This window comes from Nannobrachium achirus, assembly GCF_963921795.1.
Source record: "Nannobrachium achirus genome assembly, chromosome: 5".
NCBI lineage: Eukaryota > Metazoa > Chordata > Actinopteri > Myctophiformes > Myctophidae > Nannobrachium > Nannobrachium achirus.
The window spans coordinates 12,864,952-12,891,753 of NC_137814.1; the positions used below are offsets into that span (position 1 = coordinate 12,864,952).

The following is a 26,802-nucleotide window of genomic DNA, read 5'->3' on the forward strand; positions in this document are numbered from 1 at the left end:
ATTTTCCTATGAAGAGATTTGTTTTAGAGGGAACAAAAGGAAGGGGACCAAGTACGAACTCCCGGGGGACCCCAATCAATGAAGTAAATATAGGGTTTGAGTGGTTAAATACAGTAATGGTAGCTTATTGACGTGTGATCGCTGCTAAGCTATATAAATAAAAGGGTCTGACACTTCAGACTGAGACTGATGGCGTACACTGTGGTTCTTTTGACACAGAGGAAAGCACACAAGTCTACAGTACACTTCTTAAACCCTCTAGTACACAGTGGCCTAAAGCAGTGGTTCTCAACCTTTTCAGGCCACGACCCCCAAAATAATCATATTTGAACTGGGGACCCCTGACGAGCACTAAGAGTTGAGGCATTATATTTGGTATTAAACGGTTCCATTGTGAAAATAGCAGATTTACATGCTCCCAACGCCTCGCGTATATTTTTATTTTGTTTACTGTTGAGTGAGAACAATGTTGCACATTAAGTTAATCATCTGGGGACCCCCCAAAATAATTTGGGGTCCCGACCCACAGGTTGAGAACCACTGGCCTAAAGGTTAGAGGAGTGAGCTTGTAACCGAAAGGTTCCCGGTTTGAGTCCCCAGACCAGCAGAAAGAAATGTGGGTGGGGAAGTGAATGGCCAGTTGGCCACCACTCCACCCCTCCCCCAACACCGCGGGAAGGGTCCTTGAACAAGACACTGAACCCTCACTCCAGTGGTCAACAGACTGTGGTTACACTGGGCATTCCTGAAAAAGACAATTAGTTCTCAGCTAATCTCCCCTAGGTAAATAAAGGTAAAAAAAAAGAGAGAAATACAAAGTACTTTCTGAACTGACACAGAACAGGAAGACAAAAATAAATAGTAAAAAAAACAACACTACATTAGACTTATTCTGCACTACAAATCCAAAGTTCAATAAGTACGTTTTTGGACACAGACGTATTTGTATATCCCAAATGTCAAAAAAATGTGCCGTTGTGATTGGGGGAGATTAACAATCACCTCGAGAACTGATATACAATCAGTGTAATATCACTTATATGCCAATATCTTATTTGGCTGACAGTTGAAAAACTTTTAAAGCCATTTTCCAGTCAAATTTCTGTTCGTAGTTACTGCACTTTGGCTTTGTAGGGCAGTATTGTCTTCCTGTTCTGTGTCTGTTGTTGTACTTATAGTTTTGTTAGTGTGAGGCTACAGTACTTGTCCGACTTTTGTTCCTTCCATCTTTCCAGATAAATGTTATTTTGCCGCACTGGCCATATGTCAAATCGACCGGCTTCATCGGAACACGTCTGGGTGCAATGCAAAAATTAAACTTTTCCCAAATATGGAGATGACTGACATCATAGATCTCTGACGTCTTAGACCACATGAGACTGACACAGTATGTCCATATATGGGCATTCAAAGTCAATTAAAGATATGGGCTTAATATTGATGACATCATGGATCTCCATATATGGGCATAATAGGGACAAGGACTGACACAGAGATCTCCATATATAGCCATAAATGTATTAGTGAATTAATTTTCCCCATTGACTTGAATGGTAAGACGGAATTCATTTGCAAGTGTGACTCGCGCCACGGCAAACAAACTTGCAATTTCCAATTGCAGCTTTCTAGTTTTTATTTTCTTAAAATATATTGTATCGTATTGGAGCCTTGGAGCTACCTACTGTATATACTATATATCCATCTATGTAGGCTGGAATTGGGGACAGAGGTGAATTTCTCATATCACAGTAGTGTAAACGTAATGCTGTGAAGAGGTAAACGGCTTGATAAATATACTTAAAACTATGACACAAAAAGAGAAAGGATAACATTTTTACACTAAATAAAAGAGGCTTTATTCCTCTGTTTTCAATCAAAATGCATGTAGTACAAAAGAGTACTGGGGTATGTACACTGGTGAAAAGAATGAATTTACCTGACCTAGATCCCTCCTAAATCAAACTGAAACATGACATACAAACAATAAAAAGAAAAGAGTACAGGGAATGAGTGCTGTATGTTTCTCCTATCTACACTATCTCATAACAAACCATCACAAGCAAAACCACATCGATACAGACAGACACAGGACGGCAATTTACAGAAGCATAAAACAGTCATTACATAAACGTTAACTGCAGTCATGTATCTAAAGATACATATTGGGGTATTGCTGAAATAATAGGAATCCATAATCAATCAAAATACCCACCAAAAAATAAAATAAAAAATAGTGTTGTCCCTGATATAGCATATACAACTACTCCTGATGATATGTGTTCGTAGTGACGTGCAAATCCAGTTTGTAGCTGAAAAAAACAAACAAAACAAAAAATCAATCCATTGAACCAAAGTTCACTTCCAAATGAGTGTTGTGCCTTTTCCCTAATAGATACTACATAACGCTGGCAGTGCTTTGTTGTCTTCAAGGACAAATAAAGAAGACTTGAAGTTCCTTTCTGCTTCCCACCTGTGACGGCCGTGATGCAAGCCATTGTGAGCAGAGAGCCCGACTTGAGGGCCAGATGTTTGAGGTCCAATGCCTGGACCACCGATGTTTTGATCCATATTATTTTCTTATTTATTTTTTATATTTGCGTTTGACAATGTTCCCCTATGACCGTATGACGACATTCCCAAAATATACCAGGTAATATACCAGGTTGAAAGTGGTTTTAAAAATGCAGCACATATCTTTCTGCATTAACTGCCGCTATACCGATTTAAATCAAAATAAGTTCAAATCATAATGGCCAATAGACGTATGGGCCGGGCTCTACTCGAGAGCTTGTGAGATCTGAGTCGTGCCATTTTCAGTGAGCGATATCGTTGCACAACGGGGTATAGCCATCGCTGAGGGAAAAAGGAAGACGATGCTAACCGTCCTCCAAACTCTTTCAACAGACAAAAAAAAACCTTCTCTCTGGGTTCATCTGTCGGGTGCTTTGCCCGCTGTCGGTGGCCTCTCTCTGGGCAGCAGGGGACTCAGTTGGGGCCGGGGGGCCTGGTGGAGGGCAGCGTGACGCGCTGCTCGTCCATCCGTTTGGCCTGCGAGCGCATGATGAGGCTGAAGAAGTCCTCGTCCGGGACGGTGGGCCCGCGGGCCGGGGGAGGAGGGGGGGCACAGCGCTGGTCGTCCAGGCGAGACCCCTGGCAGGAAAAGGGAGGAATCATGTTAAATCCATTACCGTTAAAATCAGTCATGTCAAGGTCCATTATTTATTCGGCGTTTGAGCCACGGACCACCGTTTGATGTACCCTCTCAGACCCAAAACATATAAGACTTCCACAATTCCATGCTGTATTGATGTTGGTACTATAGGAGAGATAACAGGCAAGGATTTAGCAAAATAACACATTTTATACATTCTCCAATTATGTAGACTTCTTGTAAATTAAGTAATGCAGATGTCTAACAATAATTTATCTCTTGAGGGCGTAACATTTTAGTTAGTTAAAGATCTATAAGGGTTCATTTGGTAACCAACTCGCCATCATTTAGCTGGGGACCACCTGGGACCCCCTCAAGGACCACTGGTGGACCCCGGACCACTAGTTGAAAACCACTGTTAAAAGGATTTAATCTAAACACAGACTAATAGACTAGAGTTTGGATGCATGGAGGAAAATACATTCTGAGAGGCCAAAATACCATATATCCCAAGAACATTAGAGGATATTTCCATGTCTGGAAAAAACAAAAAACTGAGCGGATAGAATTGGTATCGTAATGGTATTCTTCTTAAAGTAGCTATACACATTGGTTGCCAGCCACAGTGCCAATATTGTATAGCTGGGGATGCCACAGTTTAATATTTATTACGATTTACTACTACCACTATTTAATACTTATTTTAACTAAAAATATAATTATTTAAATGAATTAAAATTTTGGTCAAAATTATCAGTAGTTGATTGTCTAGGACTCCGCATCAGACCAAAAATGTGGCATCTTTATTTCTTAGTCATAGGAGAGGCATGTCTAAAATACCTGACCAAAGTTCTCTGTTCTCTCTGCAGTGGATTAGTTCAACAACACCACCCAGTGCTCTGACGTCACTGGGAAGTGGCTGCAGAACAGGAAGGAAGTAGAACCAGCTCATGGAACCAGCATATTTTGATATTAAACTTCCTCCAAACTTCCTTGGGGTTTGTTCTACGGTCTTCAAAGGCACAATTCGCTCTCACAAAATACTGTAGGCTTCAGAGCTATTTTGTGAGAGCGGATTATTGTTCCTTTGATGATCGTGTTTGTTTATAATCTGCACCCGGCTTTGATCTCTGTGGATGGAGCACGCCAAGCCTTGGCTACTTCTACGGTTCTGCGGTCTGCACTGTACAGCCATCACAGACTCTTGCGTGTTTCCTTTCCACCAATGAGAATCTTGCGTCCAATGTAAACCGGTACATGCAATCACTGTTGGTAAGGCTCTGTGAGCAGGAGTATGATTTAAAGGTATCATACCATTAGGGTTTTATTGCTTCAACTGATTTTGTTGACTATCAGTAATTATTAGTCTGACCAACGCCAGGCTTTTGATTTAATGCTAACCGCCATTTTGTCAAGTAATGGTGGATATATCGGCCAAACCTGAGAGCACACATTACACCTGTTTTAAAGTTTTAGAATCGATTTTAAGATCCATTTATTGGATTTAGCAATGCAGGTCACTGAATCAGCTGACATTTTTAAAATAAATCTTAAGACACACAGTTTCTGCATTACTCTAATTTGTATTTTCTATTTTTCTAATTTTATTGTGTTTATTTTAATATTCTAAATATTTCTCAATGTTTTTCCTCCTACTTGCCTTCTTTTAAATTGTTGTTACTTTATTTTTAAACCCATTCTGTGAAGCACTTTGAACTGCACCTGCTGTATGAAATGTAAATACACTTTGATTGATTGATTGATATCCACATCATCAACATAAAAGTGTCGAAGTTTACCCCGGGAACGCAGCTTGTAGATCTGCTATTTTTGAAAAATCGTGAACATCTGTGCAAGTCTTTGAATATTTTTGACCCGATTCTATAAATGTCTTCTAAATCCCTCAAAGGTTTTTGAAAAACTTAAGTTTCTACGTCAGTGGTTCTCAAACATTTTCATGTCAAGGACCCCTAGAATTATATATATTTGGCCACCGACCCCCATCTCAAAATATTATGTATCAGGGACCCGTTAAGTTAAGTTCCACACTCATAATGACGTGGTGTCTCGGCCTACCTGGCACTTGACGAGCATGTCGAAGAAGTCGTCGTCCGGCTCTGCGTTGTCTGCGTTGGCCATCAGGTGGTTGAGGACCGCCTGGCTGTTGTGTTGGTTGAGCCTCAGGCCCGGCAGGGGGGGGCCCGCTCCTGACGACTCCTCTGGCCTCCGGCCGCGCGCCACCGAACTCGCACCTGAGACGTTCACAGAATCCGACGCCGCTAGAGTGGACAGAGGAAAACAGGAAGAGGGAATTAACTCATTTTGTGCTCCAGAAATGAACGGATTAAAATGTCCAGCGTGCCTCTCGCTGGCTCCATAAGCGGCCAGTCTCTTATTTTGAAGGCCAGAAGTCGATTGCGTAAACACTTCCGGTTTGACGTCATCACGTCATTCACCGGAATCGCTCGTCGTCAACATGCCGTTGTGTAATGGCGGATCGTTGCTTTTCAACATGTGTTTTATTAGCGAGAATCTACTTCCATCCTCCCCTTTGAAAGTGTTGTTTGGAGATAATGGACATTAAAGATGAGATTCCTCGTCTGCCTCAATGTTATGGGATTACTATTTTGTGCACGTGGATCCGTGATGATGATGAATCGGCGAGGGCGATTGTGTCAGGACCTTCAGCTCAGCTACAGGGTAGGAGAACCGCCGTTATAGTAATAGAATACTTTTCACGAGTATACTCGGGATCGGCACCATATGATACTCGAGTATTTTTCACGAGTATTTTCGGGATTGGCTACAAATGAGTTAAATGGAAGTAGAAAGGGAAGCTTTTTTTTAAATTATTCCCTGACTGGTTAAAAGGAGGTGTAAGTGATGTATTTGTTAAAATAAGTGTTAAATCAGGGGTCTTCAACAAGGGGGTCCGGGACCCCTAGGGGGTCCTCAGAGTTACTACAGGAGGTCCTCCAAATCTTTGTGTTATAGAAACGTTTTTCCTCGTGTCCATATTCAACAAAAAATTGCAGATCTACAAACTCACAACGATCGGCTATTTTTGGCAAAGAGGTTTGGTGTAGAGGGGAAACAGAGCAGACTAAGCACAGAGTGAAAAGTCAAGTATTGACGGTTAAAGTGGTTAAATACGTATCTGAAAACACAAATTGACATGAATCCAAAATACACTGATGATTGTGCTGTCAAACACTGAAACTATGGAATCTCTGAAAAGGTTGTGGGGGTCCCTGGCTCATCTCTCAACTAAGGGGTCTTTGGCCTGAAAATGTTGAAGATACCTGTGTTAAATATTCAGATGGCAATCAGTGATATAGAGCTTTTTGTTAGGGTTAGGGTCTTCCTGTCTCTCCAGCTCTTTAGTAAATAGAAAATACATCGTCAGGTCAGGTAATTTCATCCTATCAGCAGGGAGAACCCAAAAAGCTAATTTTTGTCCAACTTTGTCTGCTAATGTTTTGCTTCAGTTTCTAGTCCCAGATGGGTTGACCTGGCCACTCACATTTCCTCATGCTTCTGGCTGGTGCTTGTGGAGTGTCCTGTACGGAGCAGCGCTGGTCGTCCATGCGGTTGCTCTGGAAGCGGCTGAGCAGGTCGAAGAAGCCCTCGTCTCCCAACATGTCTGGACTGACTCGCTGAGACGCACAAACACAACCAGAGAACAGAAGCTTCAGAAAGGGACATGGATGGGGATGTCATGCAGGGGTTGAAGCCAAAACAATCCCAAGACTGAAATTTATTTTCAGACCATGCCCCAATATGTGATTTTTGAAACAATATTTGGGGTGTTTCCCTGAAGTTCTGAACTGCCTTCACTGAAAGTGTGTGTGCCAATCCATGCTTCATTTTATAGAAGTATCTTCTGAAGTTCTGTTGTATTCTATTGCTAGTCTGGCCAATTCAAATACTCATATTGTGAAATCACTTGACTAGCGTTTTGACGACTTTGTCATTCACGCCGCAGCCATCGCTACACTTTTAATTTTTTTTTCGGATCTGCAATGATCACAGAAATAGCCCCTATGTAGTTCTCAAGACTGAAATCAGAACCCAAGACTGAGAACTTTAACCCCGGCCTGGATGTCATGACACACTGAACTATTATCTGATACGATTCAAGAAGCTGTAGAACTGTTATAAAGGTATAGTCTTTGCCACCGGTTAGCCAACATACCAACTAATCACTCAAGTTTCCCAGCTAATTTATGTACACAGATGTTTATCAGAATGGCAGACATTCATTTTGTCTCACTTTAAATCATAAGGATTGTGTCATAATCTGTGCACCTCAAATACGGTAAGCAACCTACACAGTTGATGCGACCCAGGCTACAGGCTGCTTAACTCAACCCCTGCCAAAAAAATAAGCCTTTGTACCCCTTCCCTGCCATGCCCGAGGAACCCGAAGATTTAATAAGCTTTAATTAAAAAAGAAATTATCGAGGCGGAACTAAAATAGGCCGGAACTAATGCTCCGTGATCGGTTTCTACACGGACACATTATTGAGCGGACCAGTTAACATTGAGACCGTAAACCGGAAGCGGCAGTCCGTCCTCTATCCTCTATTCGTTGGCTTTCTGTGTAAACACGGAGAACTTATGGATCAATTGAAAAAAAAATAAAAGGATTTGAGAAGCTGATGGAATACGCGAACACACCATGCATAGCAGTGTTCGATCACGCACGATGGGAACTGGATTAGCGGCCGCTTTAACAGGTAGGAGAAGCCAGCAGTGAAAGACATAGAAAAAACTTTGGGCTCCTCGGCCGTTAACTACGAATGAGTTAATAGGCTGGTCTGTCTACAGATTTTCATTATGGAAGATTAGCATGTCAACGCGTTCTGGTATCAATCCATTGTGCAGTCTGTTGAGCGTAAGGTTCACTGCCGACAACAGCTGTGCACACACACACACACACGCACGCACGCACGCACACACGCACACACACACACACAGGTAGCTTGCCACTAGTCTGGGGAAACAGAGGTTGTTAACTTTCCACTCTAAAGGATTACATTTTTCAGGGGTGGGGAAACATCTCTGGAGTAGCTCTCCACTTTGTTTACTTGACCATTTTCCTCCGAGGTAATGTTGTTAGTTAAGTCAAAAGCACCGCCTTTGTCCTCATCTGTGCAAAATGGATCACTTGCAACAAGCAACTTTGTCATCGCCCTCTTTTGTGAAATGGTGCCAACCCGAGCTACAGTTTGTTCTATCCATATTTATTTCTATCCCTGTTTAAATTAGTATTTCAGACCCTGATTTAAAAAAACACACACATTCATCGATTATAATTTTAATTGTCACACTTGTATCATTAATTAACTGCCTGGCGAATCGATGCATCGTTGAGTCCCTAGACATGGATGTCGACTGTTGTTGACCCTCTGTCCCTCCCTGCCTACCTTGTGGGGTCCCTGTGTGTTGTTGACCCTCCCTCCCTGCCTACCTTGTGGGGTCCCTGCGTGGGGGTCTGGCTGGTGTCTAGCGTGTTGCTGGTGTCCTGCAGGACCTTGGTGGAGCCCCCGGCGGCCTTGTGCTTCTTCCCCCGCAGGCGGTTGACGAAGAACAGCTTGGAGGAGGTCTTGGCCAGGGCGGGCACCGACTGTTTGGCCAGGATGTCCCCGTTCCACTTCTGGCCCTTCAACACACGGGAACAACGTTATAGAGAACACCAACGCATGAGGCTATGAGCTGATTGGAGGATGCTAGCGTGTGAAATATGAAATAGGGAGAAGATAAATCTTGTGATTATCCATGGTTGTAAAAACAAAACAAAACAAGCACAGGGATTCCTGGCTAATGATGTAAAAAAGTCTGGTTTTGCATTCAGAGGTCAGGAAGGAGTGATTTATGAGGCACAGTGTGGGAGCCGAGCATTAGCAACAGAATGTGTTGATACCAGTGTTGGGCAGTGAAGTCAAAGTAATACATAATGCAAGATTATACTGTATCCAGTAATGAATAGAGTTACAACTATTACAACTGCCAAAACAGTAAAAAAAAAAAAAATAGAATATCGTGTAAAAGTACATTTTCTTGAAACTTTCATATATTTCTTGAAACTTTCACACATTCTAGATACATTGGACATCCAGTGAATTATTCCAACCCTTTTTTTGTTACAACTTTGAATTTCTATGGCTCATGAATATCAAAAGTCCATATTTCAAAATATTACAATAATATTACACAAGACCATTCAAAACAAGGATTTATAATAGAAATGTCAACCTTCTGAAGTCAGAGTTGCTTGAAGTCTAGTGGGAGGTTTCTGAAGTCAGTTCTGATTTGGGGTGCTATGGCATCTGCAATGCTTTTTTACACAGTATTCAAATTTTTCGAGAAGGATCTGTATAATTAGTCCTCGAAGGAATCAGCGATTCCATGATCGTGAATATTATTTCACGTCCATTCGCGGATTTTTCTGCCGTCCACGGAATAACTGTAAACCTGACATTATATCAGTTATTACTCCTACTATAAAACGATTTGTAGCCTACATGGTGAGGTCGCCTCATATGACTTTGCTTCACAGGGTCCTAGGGGAATAGTTTGACTGACGAACGCTGGATGGTCCCACATTCCTACATGAAACTGTGTCCTGACATATAGTTCCTCTATGCCTATGGTCCTGGCAATGACAATGCTAATGCAGAAGAGAATAAATATTACACCCATACTAGATATCCTCTAAAATGTAATTACTATGGGCATGGTTTGGATGACAATATAGTCTTTGCAACAGAAATTAAATATTAATTATATTCGTCCAAGTTAACTAGCCAATCACTGTCTGATGAGGAAGGCAGCACGATTCTTACATTCATCTTGTTGTCTGGAGTCAGTTTCATCAGCTCCAGATTCTCCATGCTGTGTCTACGACTCGTCCTCGGCCGGGCTCCTGAAACACACACAGGTGAGGACATCAACATTTTAGGACGGCCAGGAAAATTGTCCTCACAGTGTTTATTTCTCAAATACTAAGTTCAAGTTCACACATGGCGTCAGACAAAGACATTGCCGTGTGGTGGAGCATACAGTAAGCTTAAGGATGGGGGTTGAGGAGGAGGAGGAGCTGAAGCAGTGTGTGTGTGTGTGTACCGTTATTATGGTCGAGGTCCTTGTTCTCTGACAGGGTGGAGTTGTTGGTGCTGTAGCTCAGACCCAGAACCGTCTGGAGGTCTGACACGTTCATACGAGCTGTGAGCTCCCCGCTCCTGTCTCCAGTCTGCAAGGAAACACGCACACACACACACACACACACACACACACACACACACACACACACACACACACACACACACACACACACACACACACACACACACACACACACACACACACACACACACACACACACACACACACACACACACACACACACACACACACACACAGAGAGAGATGGAGAGGTTCACTTCTGGAATTTACTAGCGTTCCCAGGATGTTACTGGGAACGGGTCGAACCTTGAGACTTATGAGCCATGTAATGAGTTCCATTAAATGCTTCTTGCGCAAGTATCCACTAGGAACCGACAAAATGTGCACGCTTAAAAGTAGTACGGTTTCTGTATGGCAGGATGATTGATTCTGTAAATCAGATCGATAAGCTTTTGCCGCAGTGATAATCTGCTATCACCGCTACGCCAGCCATACGGGCCAGAATTAACCATGTTTTAACTCATTCTGTGCCAAATGCCCAAATGGCTCCAAGGTAGCTGTGCCCTGATTTTGTATGTTTTTCTTTGCTATGCAATGAAAAAAATGTTTTTTTTTTTTTATATAATTTTTTTCCCCACAGAAACAGACACAGTTGTTGTGATTCAGTGGCAAAAAGAATTTTGTCAATCAGACAAATGGTTCCAGAGATAGAGCTGTTTGAATGAAAAAAAGTGTCCATCCACTAGAATGGACACACATTTTCTCAATCAGCTAAACGAGGGAGCCAACACACAAACAGAGAAAACCATCTCTCTGATCTCAGGTCATTTTGACATCTTTAAAAAAATAATAATAATAATAATAAAAAAAAAAAAAAAAAAATTCTATACAAAAAACACAAAAGACGTCAAAGACGTCATTGGCACAGAACGCTTTTGAAAAAAAAAAACGTCAAGAGACGTCATTGGCACAGAATGAGTTTTTAACATGGCGTCCCTATTTTTGGCACGTCATTAAAAATAACACACGCTATAGTATTAAAACAGGGCTGTAGTGGTTAACCTCTGTGGGCTTTTGTTCGTACCTCTTTGGAGATCTCCAGGTGCTTCTCAGCAAAGTGCATGGCTTGGTCATGGTTCCCCAGTGCTGTGTGAGCGTTGCCCAGACTCCAACACGCCCGGCCCTCCCCGATCCTGTAGCAACAAACATCCACACCATCCAACACAGAGATGCTACGGTCAAAACAACCAAACTGTCCTGTCCTGCCATGCAATGGCGTGGGCTGAGCTCCAAGTTATTTTTATACGATTTTAGGGTTGAGAGGAGGAGGTAGGCTAAACCCACGACGGTATGATTATGTGGACAAGAGTAAACCTACAAGTTGAGCTATGAGTGGGCTGAATATTTGACAGAGCTGACTAGTAGTAGTAAACTCCTAAACAATGATTCAGAGAAAATGTCTGTCTCCCTGCTACAAATTCACAGTGCAAGTTATAGCAAATTATATTTTAAGGTGCTGACAAAGCTGCCATGAACCCAGAACAAGCAATGTGGTGAAGAAGGTTATCGCTCTGAATTATTGTAGTATAATAATGTTGTAACATTGTAGTAAAACGGTAAATGTATAATGTGGAGAGTAAACATTAAGCATGAATTATACTTCATTGTAAGACAGAGTCACTCGCCGAAAATAGCCATTCTACAAGCTCACATCACATCACGTGGTGAAGCGTTTGGAGATCGTAGATCGGCTATTTTCGGCGCACGACTCTGTCATACGATTGAGTATGCATTAAGCCTAACTCCAAGTGTTTTCTGTGGTAGTAATGATTAGTAAATGCAGCCCGGTCTGTGTGTACCTGTCATTGAGGTCCTGAGCGATGATGAGATGTTTGAGGTGGTAGTCGATAGCCCTCTCGTAGTCCTGCAGCAGAGTGTAGGTGTTGCCCAGACTGTAGCAGGCCTGGGCCTCCACGGCGCGGTCCTTCAACTGCCTGGCCAGCTGTAAGCACCTCCTGAAAAACAACATCCACACTCTCCTTTAGGGATGGGAGTTATGGGACCATAATCGCTATTATCGTGATAAAAAAACACTCAAAATAATCGTATTGTGGAGATTTACATGTATTGTGAAATGATTGTCCGTCGTACACTGGGATCAATCCACCTTTTCTTTGCCAGCTGCATTTCCGGTACCATTTAAAACGTCTATAATTGTAAAATGGACCTGGAAATAACATACTCCTTTTTTTCACTCTGCACTAAATGTCTTTAGCCGATCTACAAGCTCACAACGCAACGCGTTTATCTATTTTTTGGCAAATGTTCCACCCCAGGATAATGGATGTTGGGGATATTTTGATTATCACAATAATATCGTAAATCGCATGTTGTTTTTGTCACAATAATCATGACTTGACATTTTCATATCGTCCCATTCCTACTCTCCTTCAGAACACAATGGACTCAGATGGAGTTGTTTTGGCCGACAGCAATAAACGATTAACTGCATGATCAATCGATCGATACTGTAGGGTTTACCTTACACCTGTTATACAGTAACTGTGATTCTGGGTGCCGATGCAGACTTCTGAAGCAGAGTGCATTGCTATTACCTAATTCATTAGGCATACTAACTGAACGCTACACTCAGTCTATTTGCAAGGGTCTGCTACTCTGCTTTCACAATCATCCATGATTGGCACATGTAGTAATGAGTTCAAACAACTTAGCAGTCAATGCGAAAAACACAGAATCATTATTAGGTTTGTTAAGATTTCTTTCTCTGGTTAAATAAAGACCACAAAAGAAATTCATTAATTGGCAGCAACCAATATATTTGTTGAAGGAAATATTGAAGTAATAAGGCTCTCATTGATTGCATGGTCTTTGCCTGCTGGCCATCCAGACACTGTAATGTGTTCATGGGTTTTACATCTGAGAAGTGCTGTGGCTGCCCTCACACTTCTGTCCACACTAAGCTCTTTAGGACTTCCAAGGACTGCGTTAAGACTCCAACGAGAGACTGCTGTTGTTTCAGCTGGCCTTTGAGCAAAAGCAACCAAATGTCATTAATAACAGCCTGACAAGGAGGCTCCTTCCTTACTTGTAATGCTCAGCCGCCACTTCAAATTCCCCCAAGAAGATAAAGGCGTTCCCCAGGTTGCAGTATGCCCGTCTCTCTGCCGAGCGGTCGCCAAACTCCTTGGCTATCAGCAGCCGCTGGGTTGCGATACGGGGGAAAAAAAAAGAAACATTTAAAATAGCGGATCTCCAAGCTCACAACAGCTGCCATTTCCGGCGCGCTGGGTTGAGCTTATCACATCTTAGACAGATACAGGCCTTGGAAACAAACAAAAGGAAATGGGATTTGCTGCATACTGTACCTGTTCATGGGAGGCCACTGCGTTGCGAAAGCGCCCCAGCAGGTAGAATGTGTTGCCGAGGTTGCCGTAGGTTCGACCCTGGGCAGCCCGGTCTCCGAGTTCCTTTACTATAGACAGGTTGGCCCTAAATAAACCACAGCGCGTGCAACCAAATGGTCAGTCAACAACTCTGGGACATGGTTTACGTAGTTCTAACTACTGTATATAAGCCGTCAACACTGTTTATTTACTCCCACCAACACACCATACAGTGCTAGTTTGTGGTTCTACAGCCAGAAGTGAGTGAACTAGGCAGATCTTTAATGCTTTTTACCATAGGGTTTTCATTGTATGCAGAAAATTATGTGGTTAACATTTACAACATAAATTATACCCGTCAATATCATTCTCAACCTTGAATTTTCAAGATGTTAAGCCCTTTTAAACTTTAACATTGTTAAAAGAGAGGTTGTTGATTTACAGTATGGAGATTATCTTGTTGAACAAAGCGTGAGAAGCCTTTGTTCGAGGTAATTTGCTTAACCCATTTAGTCCTGACTTAAGTTTTCTGAAAAACTTAAAAAATTATTCAAAAATTACAAAAACAATTATGTTGCTACATACTGTACATATACTGTACAGGGTTAAACCTATCCAAACCTAATTGGGTGGGAAAGCATGGCGGCTGGCTAGCAGTCTAGAACAACACGACACGGTGACTTACTCATAATACTCGGCAGCTTTCCTTAGAGCCTCCATGACTTCCTCTGGGAACTCCCCAGGCTCTGAGCCGCTCCAGCAGATACTCTTGCCCTTAGCATGGTACACGTTTCCAAAATTGTACAGTGCTCTTGCCTGACCCACCTGAAAGACACGAGGCGAGGGACAAGATGTCAACTTCACTAGAGCTTCACATGAAGCCAAGAGGTTTCAATTTATCACCTTCCCAACATCCTTCAGCAGTTCATTGTCATATCATTGCTGGACAGAAACCGTATTATCCCCATATTTCTAAGTGGCATGCAAAGGTAGTGGGAAAAAAAGCTGATTTACAAGCTCAGAACGGGTCGCAATGTGATTTTCCCTATGTGTGAAACATTCAAAACTAATTGGTTATGTGTGTTTGTTTGGTTTTTATAAATATTTAAGCAAGACATTGTGACTAAATAATAACTACATTGTATCCATTGGAAGAAAAAAAATCTACTTCCATTTCCAGAAAATGAACAGCTTTAGACATACAGGGTTTCTTCTCGACAGTGACAATATAGTACACCAGTGGTTCTCAACCTGTGGGTCGGGACCCCCAGGGGGTTCCCCAGATGATTAACTTAATGTGCAACATTGTTTTCTCACTCAAAAGTAAACAAACCAGCATAAAGTTTAAGTTTATAGAGGGTATCTGCACATTTCAAAGTTAAATAGTTAAAATATGATTATTTTGGTTGTCACGGCCTGAAAAGGTTGAGAACCACTGTAGTACACGATGGCCTCACCTTGTCACTCATGTCCCTGGCTATGTCTAAGTGCCTCTGGCAGCACACCACAGCCTCCTCAAAGCGGCCCAGCACCTTCAATGTGTTGCCCAGATTACCACTGGCTTTAGCCTCACCAAGTAGGTCCCCTATGGTCCTGTGTGGGACATATTAAATGTGACAAACGTAAAGAAACACGACAAAGTAGGGAGGTGTCAATGCATCGTGAGGCAGATAAAATTATCAATACTTAATATGTGACGATTAAGTGAAAACAGCAGAGTGCATAGCCTAGTTTTGCGTTCGCTTGTTTACTTCTGCATCTGGTGGAATGGACTTCTGGGAGTCACGAGGTCAGGTCTGAGGTCATACCTGACCTCCTGACCTAAATTGAAACGTAAAGCCTGAAAATAGCTAGTCTATATTAAGCTCACTGTTCAACTAGGCTTTGTATTCTGCACTCTGTTCAAGAAAAGTGCTATATACAGTAGGGGTGGGCAATATAATCAATAATCAATAATATGGCAATAGTGTTGCATGACTGCATTGACTAGCAGTGACTGTTATGTGCACCTTTTTTTGTTTGGCACTGTTTGTTAAGTTATGCTTTGAGTATAGCTTTTTTGTGTGTGTGACGTGTCAGTTATGAGCGTTGAATGTTTCGTGGTCACTTTATGTATATATTCTTCTTTTTTTTGCAATAGCTTTCGACACTTACTGCTGTGCTGCCTCTGGGCAACTGATTTTATCATGGTTATCATGGTTCATATCAAATCACGGTCTGAGTAAATCGTCACATCCCTACAATAAACCGGTTAGCATTGTCAGTTTGTATACATATATATACAGTATATTATAGACGTGCGCTCATTAGTCGGTCTGACCTGGTCAGAGTGAGATCGTGGTGGTGGAACTCCAGCGCCTTGGCGTAGTCGTGCAGGTGGAAGTAGGCGTTGCCCAGCTGGCTGTAGATGGCGCTTAGCACCTGCAGGTCCTCGGTGCCCACCTGGATGGCGGCCTCGAAGAAGGACACGCCCGCCCGGTAGTCGCCCACCTTGCAGAGGCGCTCGCCCTCCAGGGCCAACTCCAGACAGGACGCCTCCATCCTGAAGCACAGCACACAGAATAGGGCTGTCACAATTATTACATAATAATCGTCTAATCGTGATTTTTTGACATAATCGTGATTATTTTTCATAATCGTTTCCATGTTGAAAAATGTTCATATATTAAAAAAAAAAAAAGTCAAAAATAGTGGAAATAGCAGATCTACAAGCTCACAACGCATCGCGACGCGTTGTGAGCTTGGAGATCGGCTATTGTAGATCGGCTATTTCCACTATCAATGTTCTTTTTTAAGTATAAAGTTGTCAAATATGTCAGTAATTTCTTTGTATATTTAGGTTACGTGTCATATCTACCATGTGCAACTTAAAAGCCTAAAAGCCAAACAGAAATGTAATTGTCAACAACAAAAACACAATTAAATCGTTAATCGCAATTTTTTGAATGACAAATAATCGTCATGTTAAATGTCATAATTGTGACAGCCCTAACACAGAACCTCCCATTACAAACTGTCTCCCACTCATATATGTCACAGTACATGACTCAAAGCCCTGGCTAAGCTTCAGAGAATTAGAGCCCAACTGAACTGATGCCAGATTTAGGGGTCCGATGCTGCCGAGCCACATTTGGGATGGTCCTCCTGACCTAGACCAGTGGTTCTCAACCTGTGGGTCAGGATCCCCAGGGGGGTCCCCAAATTATTTTGGGGGGGTCCCTAGATTATTAACTTAATGTGCAACATTGTTTTCTCTCTCAAGTCTCAACAGTAAACAAACCAACATAAAGTTTAAGTGTATAGAGGGTATAAGCACATTTCTAAATGACAATTTAAGGAATTTTTAATACCTCTAAAATGACAAATTAAACATTGGCCAAATTGTCAAATATTAGAGGCAGAAATTGTGAAAATAGACAATCTACATGCTCACAACGGCGTTGCGAGCATGTAGATCGGCTATTTTCACAATAGAACCGTGTTATACAAAATGTAAAAAAATACCTCAACTCTTAGTGCTTGTCAGGGTTGGGGGGTCCCCTGGTCAAATATGATTCTTTTAGGGGTCGCGGCCTGAAAAGGTTGAGAACCACTGACCTAGACCACCGATTACTTATGTATTGACCCACAAATATTTGATCCAAAAAATACAAAAATCAATACAAATTTGAAAAAGGTTTTCCAAAGTAGAAAATTATAAAATATCCGATCTAAGCCGTGAGCTTGTAGATCTGCAATCTTTAAATGTTTGAACATTTTATCCATAATGACATGCCCAAAATAGGGTTAGAAAAATCTGCACACGTGGGCTGGGTAATTGGCCAATACCGCCAAAACTGTAACTGCCAATAATACTCATCAAAACCCATCAAATAATGGCTGATATATCAGTCTGGTCTTACAGAGAATATGCTCACTCGCTTGCCGAGAGGTTCCTTTCCAACGTGATAGAATCCAATTGCTTAACATCAGGGCTGAAGAAGTTGTGGTGCCATCCTTAGCTGAGAGAGAAATACTGACTGATATCCTCCACCCCAAACCCAGAGGAACAGAATCTCTATCAAAGGAAATCTTTTCAGCAAGGATTTTTGTTTAGCTACTTCCTTCCTTCCACCACCAACAACCAGAACAATGGAGCTGGTTTATCACTGTGTGTTTGTTATGGGAGGCAGTGCGCTTCCTTCCTGCACGCCACAGGCCAGACAGCAACGTGGTTGGGTAAGGGCTGTTGTTAACTGTTACGAAGCACCAGGCAGCGTCCGTCCACCCTCTTTAATTATATTTTATTCAATAACACAAGTTTGTTTGAGAAATTTGCTGACTTGATCCTCGAGCAGTTTGAACTATTAAACTCTTTCAACCTGCCGTTCCTCATTTTGGTCATGTCAAAAGTCTCGAAAAGCCTAAGCTTATGTGCTTAGTTTAATAGTTCCTTGCATGCCGGTGTTGTGTGGCAAAAATAGCCAATCTAGTTATTTTGGACCATCGCACGACAAAGTACAGTATGATTCAATTCAGGATTAAATGAATGATTCACCCCCCCATATCATCTTTGCCAGACCCATGAAATGGGTAGGCCTACATAAGCAAATGTCTGTCGGTCCGGGTTTTCTATATAAAGGGTATATATGATGATGACATGATGATGACATGCCTACAAAAGGTATGATGTCATAAATGATGATGACAGACAGGGGGTCTGGCACAACCAGGTTGACCTGGTCTAGTTTTTCTATCAATAATCTATCCAGTTCCCTATTTTATCTCGGATTCCTTCACAGTGAACGAAGAATCCAAAAATTAAGACAATATTTCATTAGGTGAAGAAGTTCTCCATGAATTCATGGCTTCGTGGGGCGAGTAATTGATAGGGGAAAAAGTCATTTTCTGGTTAAACTATTCCTTTAAATGGTTAATGGTGTGTGAAATGAGGTTACACTGGGTTGGGGGTGGATACCATACATACCAGGGGGATTGTCTGATCCATTTCAGATTAAGCACAATTGTTTGCACACACAGCAACAATTGCTACAGTGTCTGCAAACGTTTGATGTTGAAATGGAATCGCCTACTATTTTGTAACATGTGAGAAGAATAGTTTCAAATACTGTATCCTTTCATTTTGTTCACTTTAACTTTCCCTCCCGTCCACACCCACTGTTTTGCCATAAAAAAAGTGTTTTCACATAGAGAACAGTGACACATCGCAGAGACTGACAAAGGCTGATCTAGGCTGTTTTGAACGGGGCTAATAGTTTTTTAAAAGCAGACTACGTTGTTTTACAGACAATGACAAGGAGACACCCTGCAACCTCAACCACGCAGCTCGAGTTTCTTCATTCAGCCTAGACTGTAATTTAGCAGGAAAACAACAAGGGTTCTGAATAGCTGGGATGATCTAAACATTAGGCTGTGGACTTAAACTTAGAACAGCCTTCTTTTTGTTTACTAGCAGCAACACGCCAGCACTCTGGGCAAATAACCAGCCGACCTTAAACAGCACCAGAGACAGTGCATCTGAGAGGAGGCTTCTCCAGGAATAAGATTCCAGGCAGCAGCCCCAGATCTGTCTCCTGTCTGAGGCAATGGCAGCTCAACTCTGAATAGGGCTGTCACAATTATTACATAATGGTCTAATCGTGATTTTTTGAAATAATCGTGATTATTTTTCATAATCGTCATAATCGTTTCCATGTTTAAAAATGTTCATATATTAAAAAAAAAAGGTCAGAAATAGTGGAAATAGCTGATCTACAAGCTCACAACGCGTCGCATCGCGACGCGTTGTGAGCTTGTAGATCGGCTATTTCCACTATCAATATTATTTTTTAAGTTTAAAGTTGTCAAATATGTCAGTAATTTCTTTGTATATTTAGGTCATGTGTCATATCTACCATGTGCAACTTAAAAGCCTAAAAGCCAAACAGAAATGTAATTGTCAACGACAAAAACACAATTAAATCGTTAATTGCAATTATTTGAATGACAAATAATCGTCATGTAAAATGTCATAATCGTGACAGCCCTAACTCTGAATGGACAAACTTACTTGCCTACAGTGGAGATTAGGGATGCACCGATACAGGTTTTTTTCTATTTCGATCCGATATATACATTTGGATATTTCCCGATACTTTACCGATACAGTAGGCTACATAGCAAGTATAAAAAAAATGCATCACCTTTCTATTAAAGCCATTTATTAATTGTAGGATAGGCTTCAGTAACAGAGTCAGTGCAACTGAGTGCAAAATGTAATGGCAACACATGTCTCGTCTCAAGAGTGGAGGAGTGACGAAAAAGGTTTGCTGGATAAGATTGTGGGATATCGTTTATTTAAGTATAATTCTAAAACGTTTGGTTATGGGCTTACAATTGCGTGATTATATTTTACAAATATTTACATACTTATAAGCCAGAGACTTTTTTAATATTATTGTTTATCTGTGACTTGGATCGGTGACGTCGTGTCCAATATCCGATATCCCAATATGACTTAATTAAGTCATATCGGGACCCAATACCGATGAGATATCGGCGCATCCCTAGTAGAGATATTTGTTCTAGTGGAGATATTTGTTTGTTCTAAAATGACCATTAAAAAAGATGTTTCTCCCACCCCATTAGCACAAAAACAAATGAACATTCACATAACGTGTGCATGTAATAATGATGCTAACAAGTAACAACAAAATGTGTTTTGGGGGGAATTAACTGCACGATACAAAAATCCCCCAGTATTTAAAGACTAATGATGAGGGTGAAGGCTGTGATATTGCATGATATGCCTTATACCCGTCCCATACCCACCCGGTGGGCAAGGGAACTCTCAAGTCAGCGTTTTATTGGCTAATCTTGTCTAAAGCTTGTCTCCGGTTAGCGGTGACCTGAGATTACTGGAGCAGCGTGTGGACTGACCGGACAGGGGACACCACACAGATTATAGAGACGGACGGCCCATGTTAAGGAGATTAATTGGATAGGTCAGATGCAAGTGGGCTGGTGGGACTGAGAAAGAAACTGAATGAACCTGTGTGAACTAAAACAAAGGCGGCGCCAAATGAATGTTTCAGAGGGATGGTTAAATATTGATGCTGGCTGCTAGCTGTTTGCCAGCTCGCACCTGTTGGCAGACAAGACCGTGCTAAATAGTTTGAAGCCACTCACCTGTTGTTGTTAGACAACAAACGCACAGAAGTCATAAAACGGAACTCTTACTCACTCCGGCCCCTGTAATTTAACTTAATTCCTGAGCTCAGATTACTCAGAAACTAAAGCGTAATTTCCTCAATGACTCTAGGGAACCTGGAAAATATGATGTCATGCTGTGCAGGAGAACCATCATAAACGTAAAAGGGAAATTCTTCCTTCAGTTCAATATCAATTAACCACGTAGGCCCTATTTTATACTTCGTAGTGGCTTATAGATCAGATATTTTTGAACAATGTGACACATTTTAAAGTGGTTAATGAAAAGGTAACACAATAGGAAAGGGTTCAAATGAAAAGGTGCTGGTCTATCGTGTCTACTAGTCTACTTGAGATACGAGATGCCTACCTGTAGCGGACATGATAAGACGACTCCTCTGCTCGCATGCTATAAACCAATGAGCCACTGTCTTCCATTCAAGTGCATAATATGAGGGAGAATCCCAGTATATCTCCAGAAAAAAAGAAAAGACACTTGGCGTTTGAAAACAAAAAAAAGTTAAAGTCCAGTTTAGTCAAAAGGAATGTGTGTGTCGCCAGCTCAGAAGCGAGGAGGCAAAAAAGAAAGTTAACAAAACCGCGTTTGTTCCACTGTTGGACTGCAGACCCCCGTGTCTGTGGGACACAGAGCTGCAGGGCTCTGGAGTCTGGAGCGTCACAGGCTGTGTTCGTTTACTCTATGGGGTTTTGCGTCACTGCCCCGTCGCTCTCCTCTCTCTGTGGCCCTTCTGTGAAGAGAACACAAGATGCTGTGTGTGAAGAAGCCTCGCCGTGGCCACCAGACGCCATGGCAACCACCAACCAAACACCAGCAGCGTGCCGGGCAAGCAGGGAGTGAGAGGGTGTGTGATGATGATGATGCACAAAAAGAGAAGGGTGTGGGAGTGGAGCTGGAGGAGGGGGTTTCTATCATATCGTCGTTGTCGGGTGGAAACCTTGTATGTCCAAGACCGTTCGTTTTGTATTTATCGTGTTAAAAATGAACTAAACTAGTGAAAACAGCAGATCTACAAGCACACAACGCCTCGCACCGTGAGGCGTTGTGTGCTTGTAGATCGGCTGTTTTCACTACTTTTGTGCGACAGCCTTGTATGATGAAGCAGGTCCTTACTTACACAAAAAACGTATACATTTGAAACTTGGAGATACAAGGTTTCTGTCCGACAGTGACGATATGCAAGCTGTCAATCTATTCTAGACTCTAGATTCTAGAGGCAAACGCAATTACAGGCTCACACAGGTGTGATGAAATGAGAGCTAAATGCCTTGGGATGTACGGTACGTACGTAGATCTGTGGTAAGCAGAGATGCAGGGGATGGGGGTGGAGGAATCTATTCAAGACAAGTGCATGAATGACTAGGGCTGCTGTCCCCTCAAAGTAGATTGATTAATTGATTAATCCACTGGTTTTATTGATTAATCAATAAATAGTTTGATAGATGTAGGGCTGCAACAAGCAATTATTTTCTGACTGATATCAATTAGTCTGCGGGATTAACCACTTAATCCCTATTTTATGCTTTGAATGAAAAAATACCAAAGATATCCAATATACAAGCTCACGACGCATCATATCGTGACATGTGTTCTGAGCTTGTGGATCTGCTGTTTTCAGTATTTCGATTAGCGCTCATGAAATCGATTACATCGATTAGTCTATTTTATGCTTTGTTCCATGTAAATCTCTTAAAGATGGGACCCTTTTGGGGTTATTGTTGCTAAATTTGAATAATATTTGAGTTCTTTCAGAAAACAGGATTTAGACAGTGTTTTTAGAATCGGCTAACTGGGTTAATTGAGCCACTGCCAGTAGTCTATAACTTTCAATAACCAGCAAATCAATATTACAATGTTCAGTTCTCAACAACCTGAAAAGGCTGGTCTCTGCCAAGTCTAATCAATAAAAAGAGAGAAAAAAAGTGAAAAAGTCCAGACACCACTTTGAAGAGCAGAGACAAACTTTCAGATAGAATGTGTGCGTTTCAGATAGAGTTTGTGCGTGACAGCGTGTGGGAAGTTTTCCAGCAAAGCCAGGGACAGAGATAAGCAAAGATAGCCTTCAGACACCATGGACCAAAGGCGAATGTTGGCCGTTTCCCACATGAGGTCACATGCCCACTTGCTCTCCAAAGCCTAGTTTAACTGTATCTTGTGTCATTTGGCAAAAAGAACAGATCTACACGCTAGTAGAAGGCGCAAATAAATAATCTAAAGGGAGGCCACAACTACTCTAATTCCTGTCTATTTATTTATTAAAAAGAAAATACATATCAGACTCAGATTCAGAGCAGTGGAACCTAAGGTCTATGGAATTGAAGACATTTCAATGCAGGATAGATTACGCGATTAAGCATTTACACTTTTGAACCGCCATTATCATGTCCTTAATCCAGAAATATGCATACAATAAACCCCAGCCACTCACATAGCAGCCAAAGTGGGTTTTACACTATTGTTTTGGACTCAGCCCACAGTTAGAAAACAAGACACATCTGTGGTTGCAGTGTGCAACTATGTAAGCTTTTTTTACAGGCATGACGCCGGCCTCAAGGGGAGTATGTCATTCTTCCAGCCTGGGAGTATTAATCTAGAATTAATGATTAAGGTCACATCACCATATCAGCTTGAGTACGACGATGATATCAGATCAGTGTGACTGATCTAGGACTCTTCATGAAGGCAGACATTGTTCTACTTCTATCACAAACTTCTGTTTTACAAGGCAGAAAACCGATCAGGCGCGTCTTTCTCATAAGACATTACCAAAAGGTCAATGATGAATTGGTACGTTATACAACTACCGACGCCTGAACTCGATGACTGTTATTGCTTGAAAACAATAACAGTTGCACTGCCTGAGCATCCCACCCTGGAACATCATATATTCTTATTTTGGCAAAGATACAGACCACTGAATAGGCCTGGTGGTTGCCTTGGACATTCCTCTGAGATTAATGGGGAAATCTGTTGATTTTTAACCTAAAATCCTATAATTCCATTGTGAGGAGAATTTGTGAAAAATCTGGCATACTAACATCTAACTAACAACTCTTTCTAATCCTGCTTGCCAGTGCTTGGTGTAATATGAGCACAAGCTACAGTGAACAGAATGCACCTAGTACAGGGAAGTAAAGCGTGAATCTTTAATTGCCCAGGTCAAGCACTAAATCCACCATGGCATGAACCAAAGTGCTAAATATATTTGGTCAACACTAGAGTCTGACAGACAATTTTCTGATAGTAATCTAGTTTCCACTGAGTCTGTTCCAGAGGTTTCATTATCATATCAACCTCTGACATACATTTATTAGTCATGATTGCAAATCAACTGCAACCTTCAGCCAAATGCTAGGAAATTCTGTCTGTCACTCAGCCACTGTGTAAATGTAAAAAACAAATCTATGGAATCCATCAGCCACTGTGGTTCACTGGTCGATAAAAGGTTAAAGCCCTGGTTATACTCCCCCATAGCATACACCTATTGTATGTGTTCTAGTACTGTATAACCAAGCATACTGTTCTACTGTATATAGGAATAGTGTTCATGAAAATAACAGATCTGCAAGCTCAACAACGAGTTGCAGTGCGGCATGTTTAGCTTGTACATCTACTATTTGTTTGACAATATCATTTTAGCCTAATAACAGATCCATAACAGGTTGAAAGTGGTTAACTGAAACTAGAAATAAAACATCCCAACAAAAACAGAAAAGAAGGAATGCGTCAGTCCTGATGAAGGCCACTTTTTGGGTCGAAACATATTGGCAATTTATTTTAACTTGTTCAGTTAAGAACTAAGCCAGATGCTTTTTTAACCTAATAAAGTAGGTCTCTTGAGCCAAAGAGCACTTTCGGTTAATTCTTCACAAGCCTTGGAATGCCAAAGCCCTACTTTTCTCAAATGATTTTTATAAATAAAACATGTTATTTAGCGCATGTTTTGGTTCAGCCTGTTACTCCTGCTGCTCGGTGAATGTGAGCCGTCATGATCCAAAGTAAAGCCCAAGGCTTTGGGAGCCTGTGCACTACATGTTCCCTGCATATGTTTATAATTAACAATCAACGTCTGCCAGTCTTCATGCAGCCTTTTCCAGTATTGTGTGCCAAATGGGTGTGTGTGTGTGTGTGTGTGTGTGTGTGTGTGTGTGTGTGTGTGTGTGCGCGCGCGCGCGCGCAACAGCCCTCCAGTATGTATGAAGAAGTGGTTTAAAAGGATAAGTGATCCATGACCATGACTAAGGCTAATGTGAAGGAAAGTAAGTGCCGTCTTTAAGGCAGTGCTGGTATTTTCTCTGAGAGCGTACAAATATTATAGAACGCTTCAAGAGTTAACGATCATTTAGCTGGGGACCCTAGTCTGGAGCCACCTCAAGGTCCCCTGGGGATCCCCGGGCCCCACTTTGAGAACCACCGTCTTAAGGCACTCATTGCTGAATGGTAAACTAAGGGCAGAGAGGGAGAAGAATGTACAACACAGTAGTTCTCAATCCAGAATGACATCGGGACACTGAGATTATGTGGTTAGGTACCGGCACGCCCCAGCTTTTAAAGATAGCTCTGTGGGAGGTAATGAGTGGCTACTTCATTGACAAACAGGGCATGATGTCACCTTAAACACACAGTGGATGCGGTCCATTCTCTTTGTATTTATAGCCCATTGATGTATTATAGTGACTGACTGCAGCCTCCGAAGCAAACATGGAAAACACCAACCAGCATTAGGACAGAAAGCAGCAGCAGCAGCAGCAGCCCCTCATCAAAACAAAAGCAACAGCTGACATTGTACCAAAATACTGACCGGTAACTCTTCAGTACAGGGACAGGGAATCTTGGCAACCTGCAATCAGAAGCAGAATCTCACTTATTGGCCATGAACATATGCAGGGTGAGATTGATTTGGCCGGGGAAAAGTACCATCATCTAACAATGCATCACACAGTACTTAGATTAACCTGAAACCTAATTGCATTACTTGGATTCCATTCAAATAATAAGGGCACACTAAGTAGCATTACACATACAGTGTTTCACAATTACATTACAAGTATAATACAACCAGAGAGAAAACATGGCCAATTTGAAGATATGAGTGTTCATTGATATATCTATACCTACAGTACAATGAGTACATAGATAGAAAAGGAATTCTGGACCAAATGACAGATCAGATCATACCAAATATACAAAATGTCAATACAAAAATGTTCTTTAATAGATTAGGGTCCCAGAGATAAATAATAATAATAATAAAACATCATCCCTGCAGATATAGGTTGAAAATCGCTGATATAACTACATGTCCTTAGCTTAGTGTATATGCAGCAATGAAAACTTACTTGATTAATCACCCTTTATCAAGCTTGTAACTACCAAGCAAAACACCAAACATTATTATAATTTATAAGACAATAAGATCCTTATATGTGTATTTGTATTTATACATATATATTTGTTGATGTTTATATACTGTTTAAAAAATAAAAATATTTGAATGACAAAAAAAAAAGACAATAAGATCCTAAAAGTAACGATTTACTGTACATAGATAGTGTACTGACAGAGGAGGACATGATCTGTCGCAACTCCTCTATTAATATGTAAGAGTTTGAAGAGTTCACTTGTTTTGCTGAGCTCATCGTAAATTAACAGAGTGAACTGTCACATTCAGTACCGTTGTCAGTGGGCGGATGGATGGATGTAGCCCACAGGCTAACGAACCAATACAAAGTAAACACACCCGGCTAGCTGCTGGTGGTTGCTGGTGCTAAACTTACGTTAGACGATCCAGTTCGAACAATGGAGGATTCTCTTCTTTTATTCCTTCTTCTCTTTTACTGAAACAATCCTGT

General features: G+C 41.5%; 1 protein-coding gene across 3 annotated transcripts; it reads right to left on the bottom strand.

Annotated features, from left to right (window-relative positions):
• Positions 1–1,898: 1,898 nt before the first annotated feature.
• Positions 1,899–26,802, bottom strand: gpsm2 (G protein signaling modulator 2). Of its 3 annotated transcripts, XM_080726160.1 has the most exons (15): positions 26,728–26,802; positions 25,752–25,790; positions 16,064–16,285; positions 15,201–15,336; positions 14,429–14,568; positions 13,726–13,849; positions 13,446–13,561; positions 12,199–12,354; positions 11,424–11,532; positions 10,280–10,406; positions 10,000–10,079; positions 8,625–8,816; positions 6,675–6,807; positions 5,228–5,430; positions 1,899–3,150 (listed from the first exon to the last, which is right to left on the bottom strand). In XM_080726160.1, exons 3-15 carry the CDS (start codon positions 16,282–16,284, stop codon positions 2,986–2,988), a joined length of 1,902 nt encoding a protein of 633 aa, XP_080582286.1. In that variant the 5' UTR covers position 16,285; positions 25,752–25,790; positions 26,728–26,802; the 3' UTR covers positions 1,899–2,985. The 3 variants fall into 3 exon arrangements, with proteins under 3 accessions (XP_080582286.1, XP_080582285.1, XP_080582287.1); XM_080726159.1 differs by lacking the exons at positions 25,752–25,790; positions 26,728–26,802 and adding an exon at positions 21,302–21,653; XM_080726161.1 differs by lacking the exons at positions 25,752–25,790; positions 26,728–26,802 and adding an exon at positions 17,646–17,743.

Coding starts and splice junctions, on each gene's coding strand:
- gpsm2 (XM_080726159.1), bottom strand. CDS start 21,369: ATGGAAGACAGTGGCTCATTGGTTTATAGCATGCGAGCAGAGGAGTCG. Junction 16,286..21,301: donor TCTTATCATGTCCGCTACAG/GTAGGCATCTCG, acceptor GCTGTGCTTCAG/GATGGAGGCGTCCTGTCTGG. Junction 15,337..16,063: donor CACGATCTCACTCTGACCAG/GTCAGACCGACT, acceptor TGTCCCACACAG/GACCATAGGGGACCTACTTG.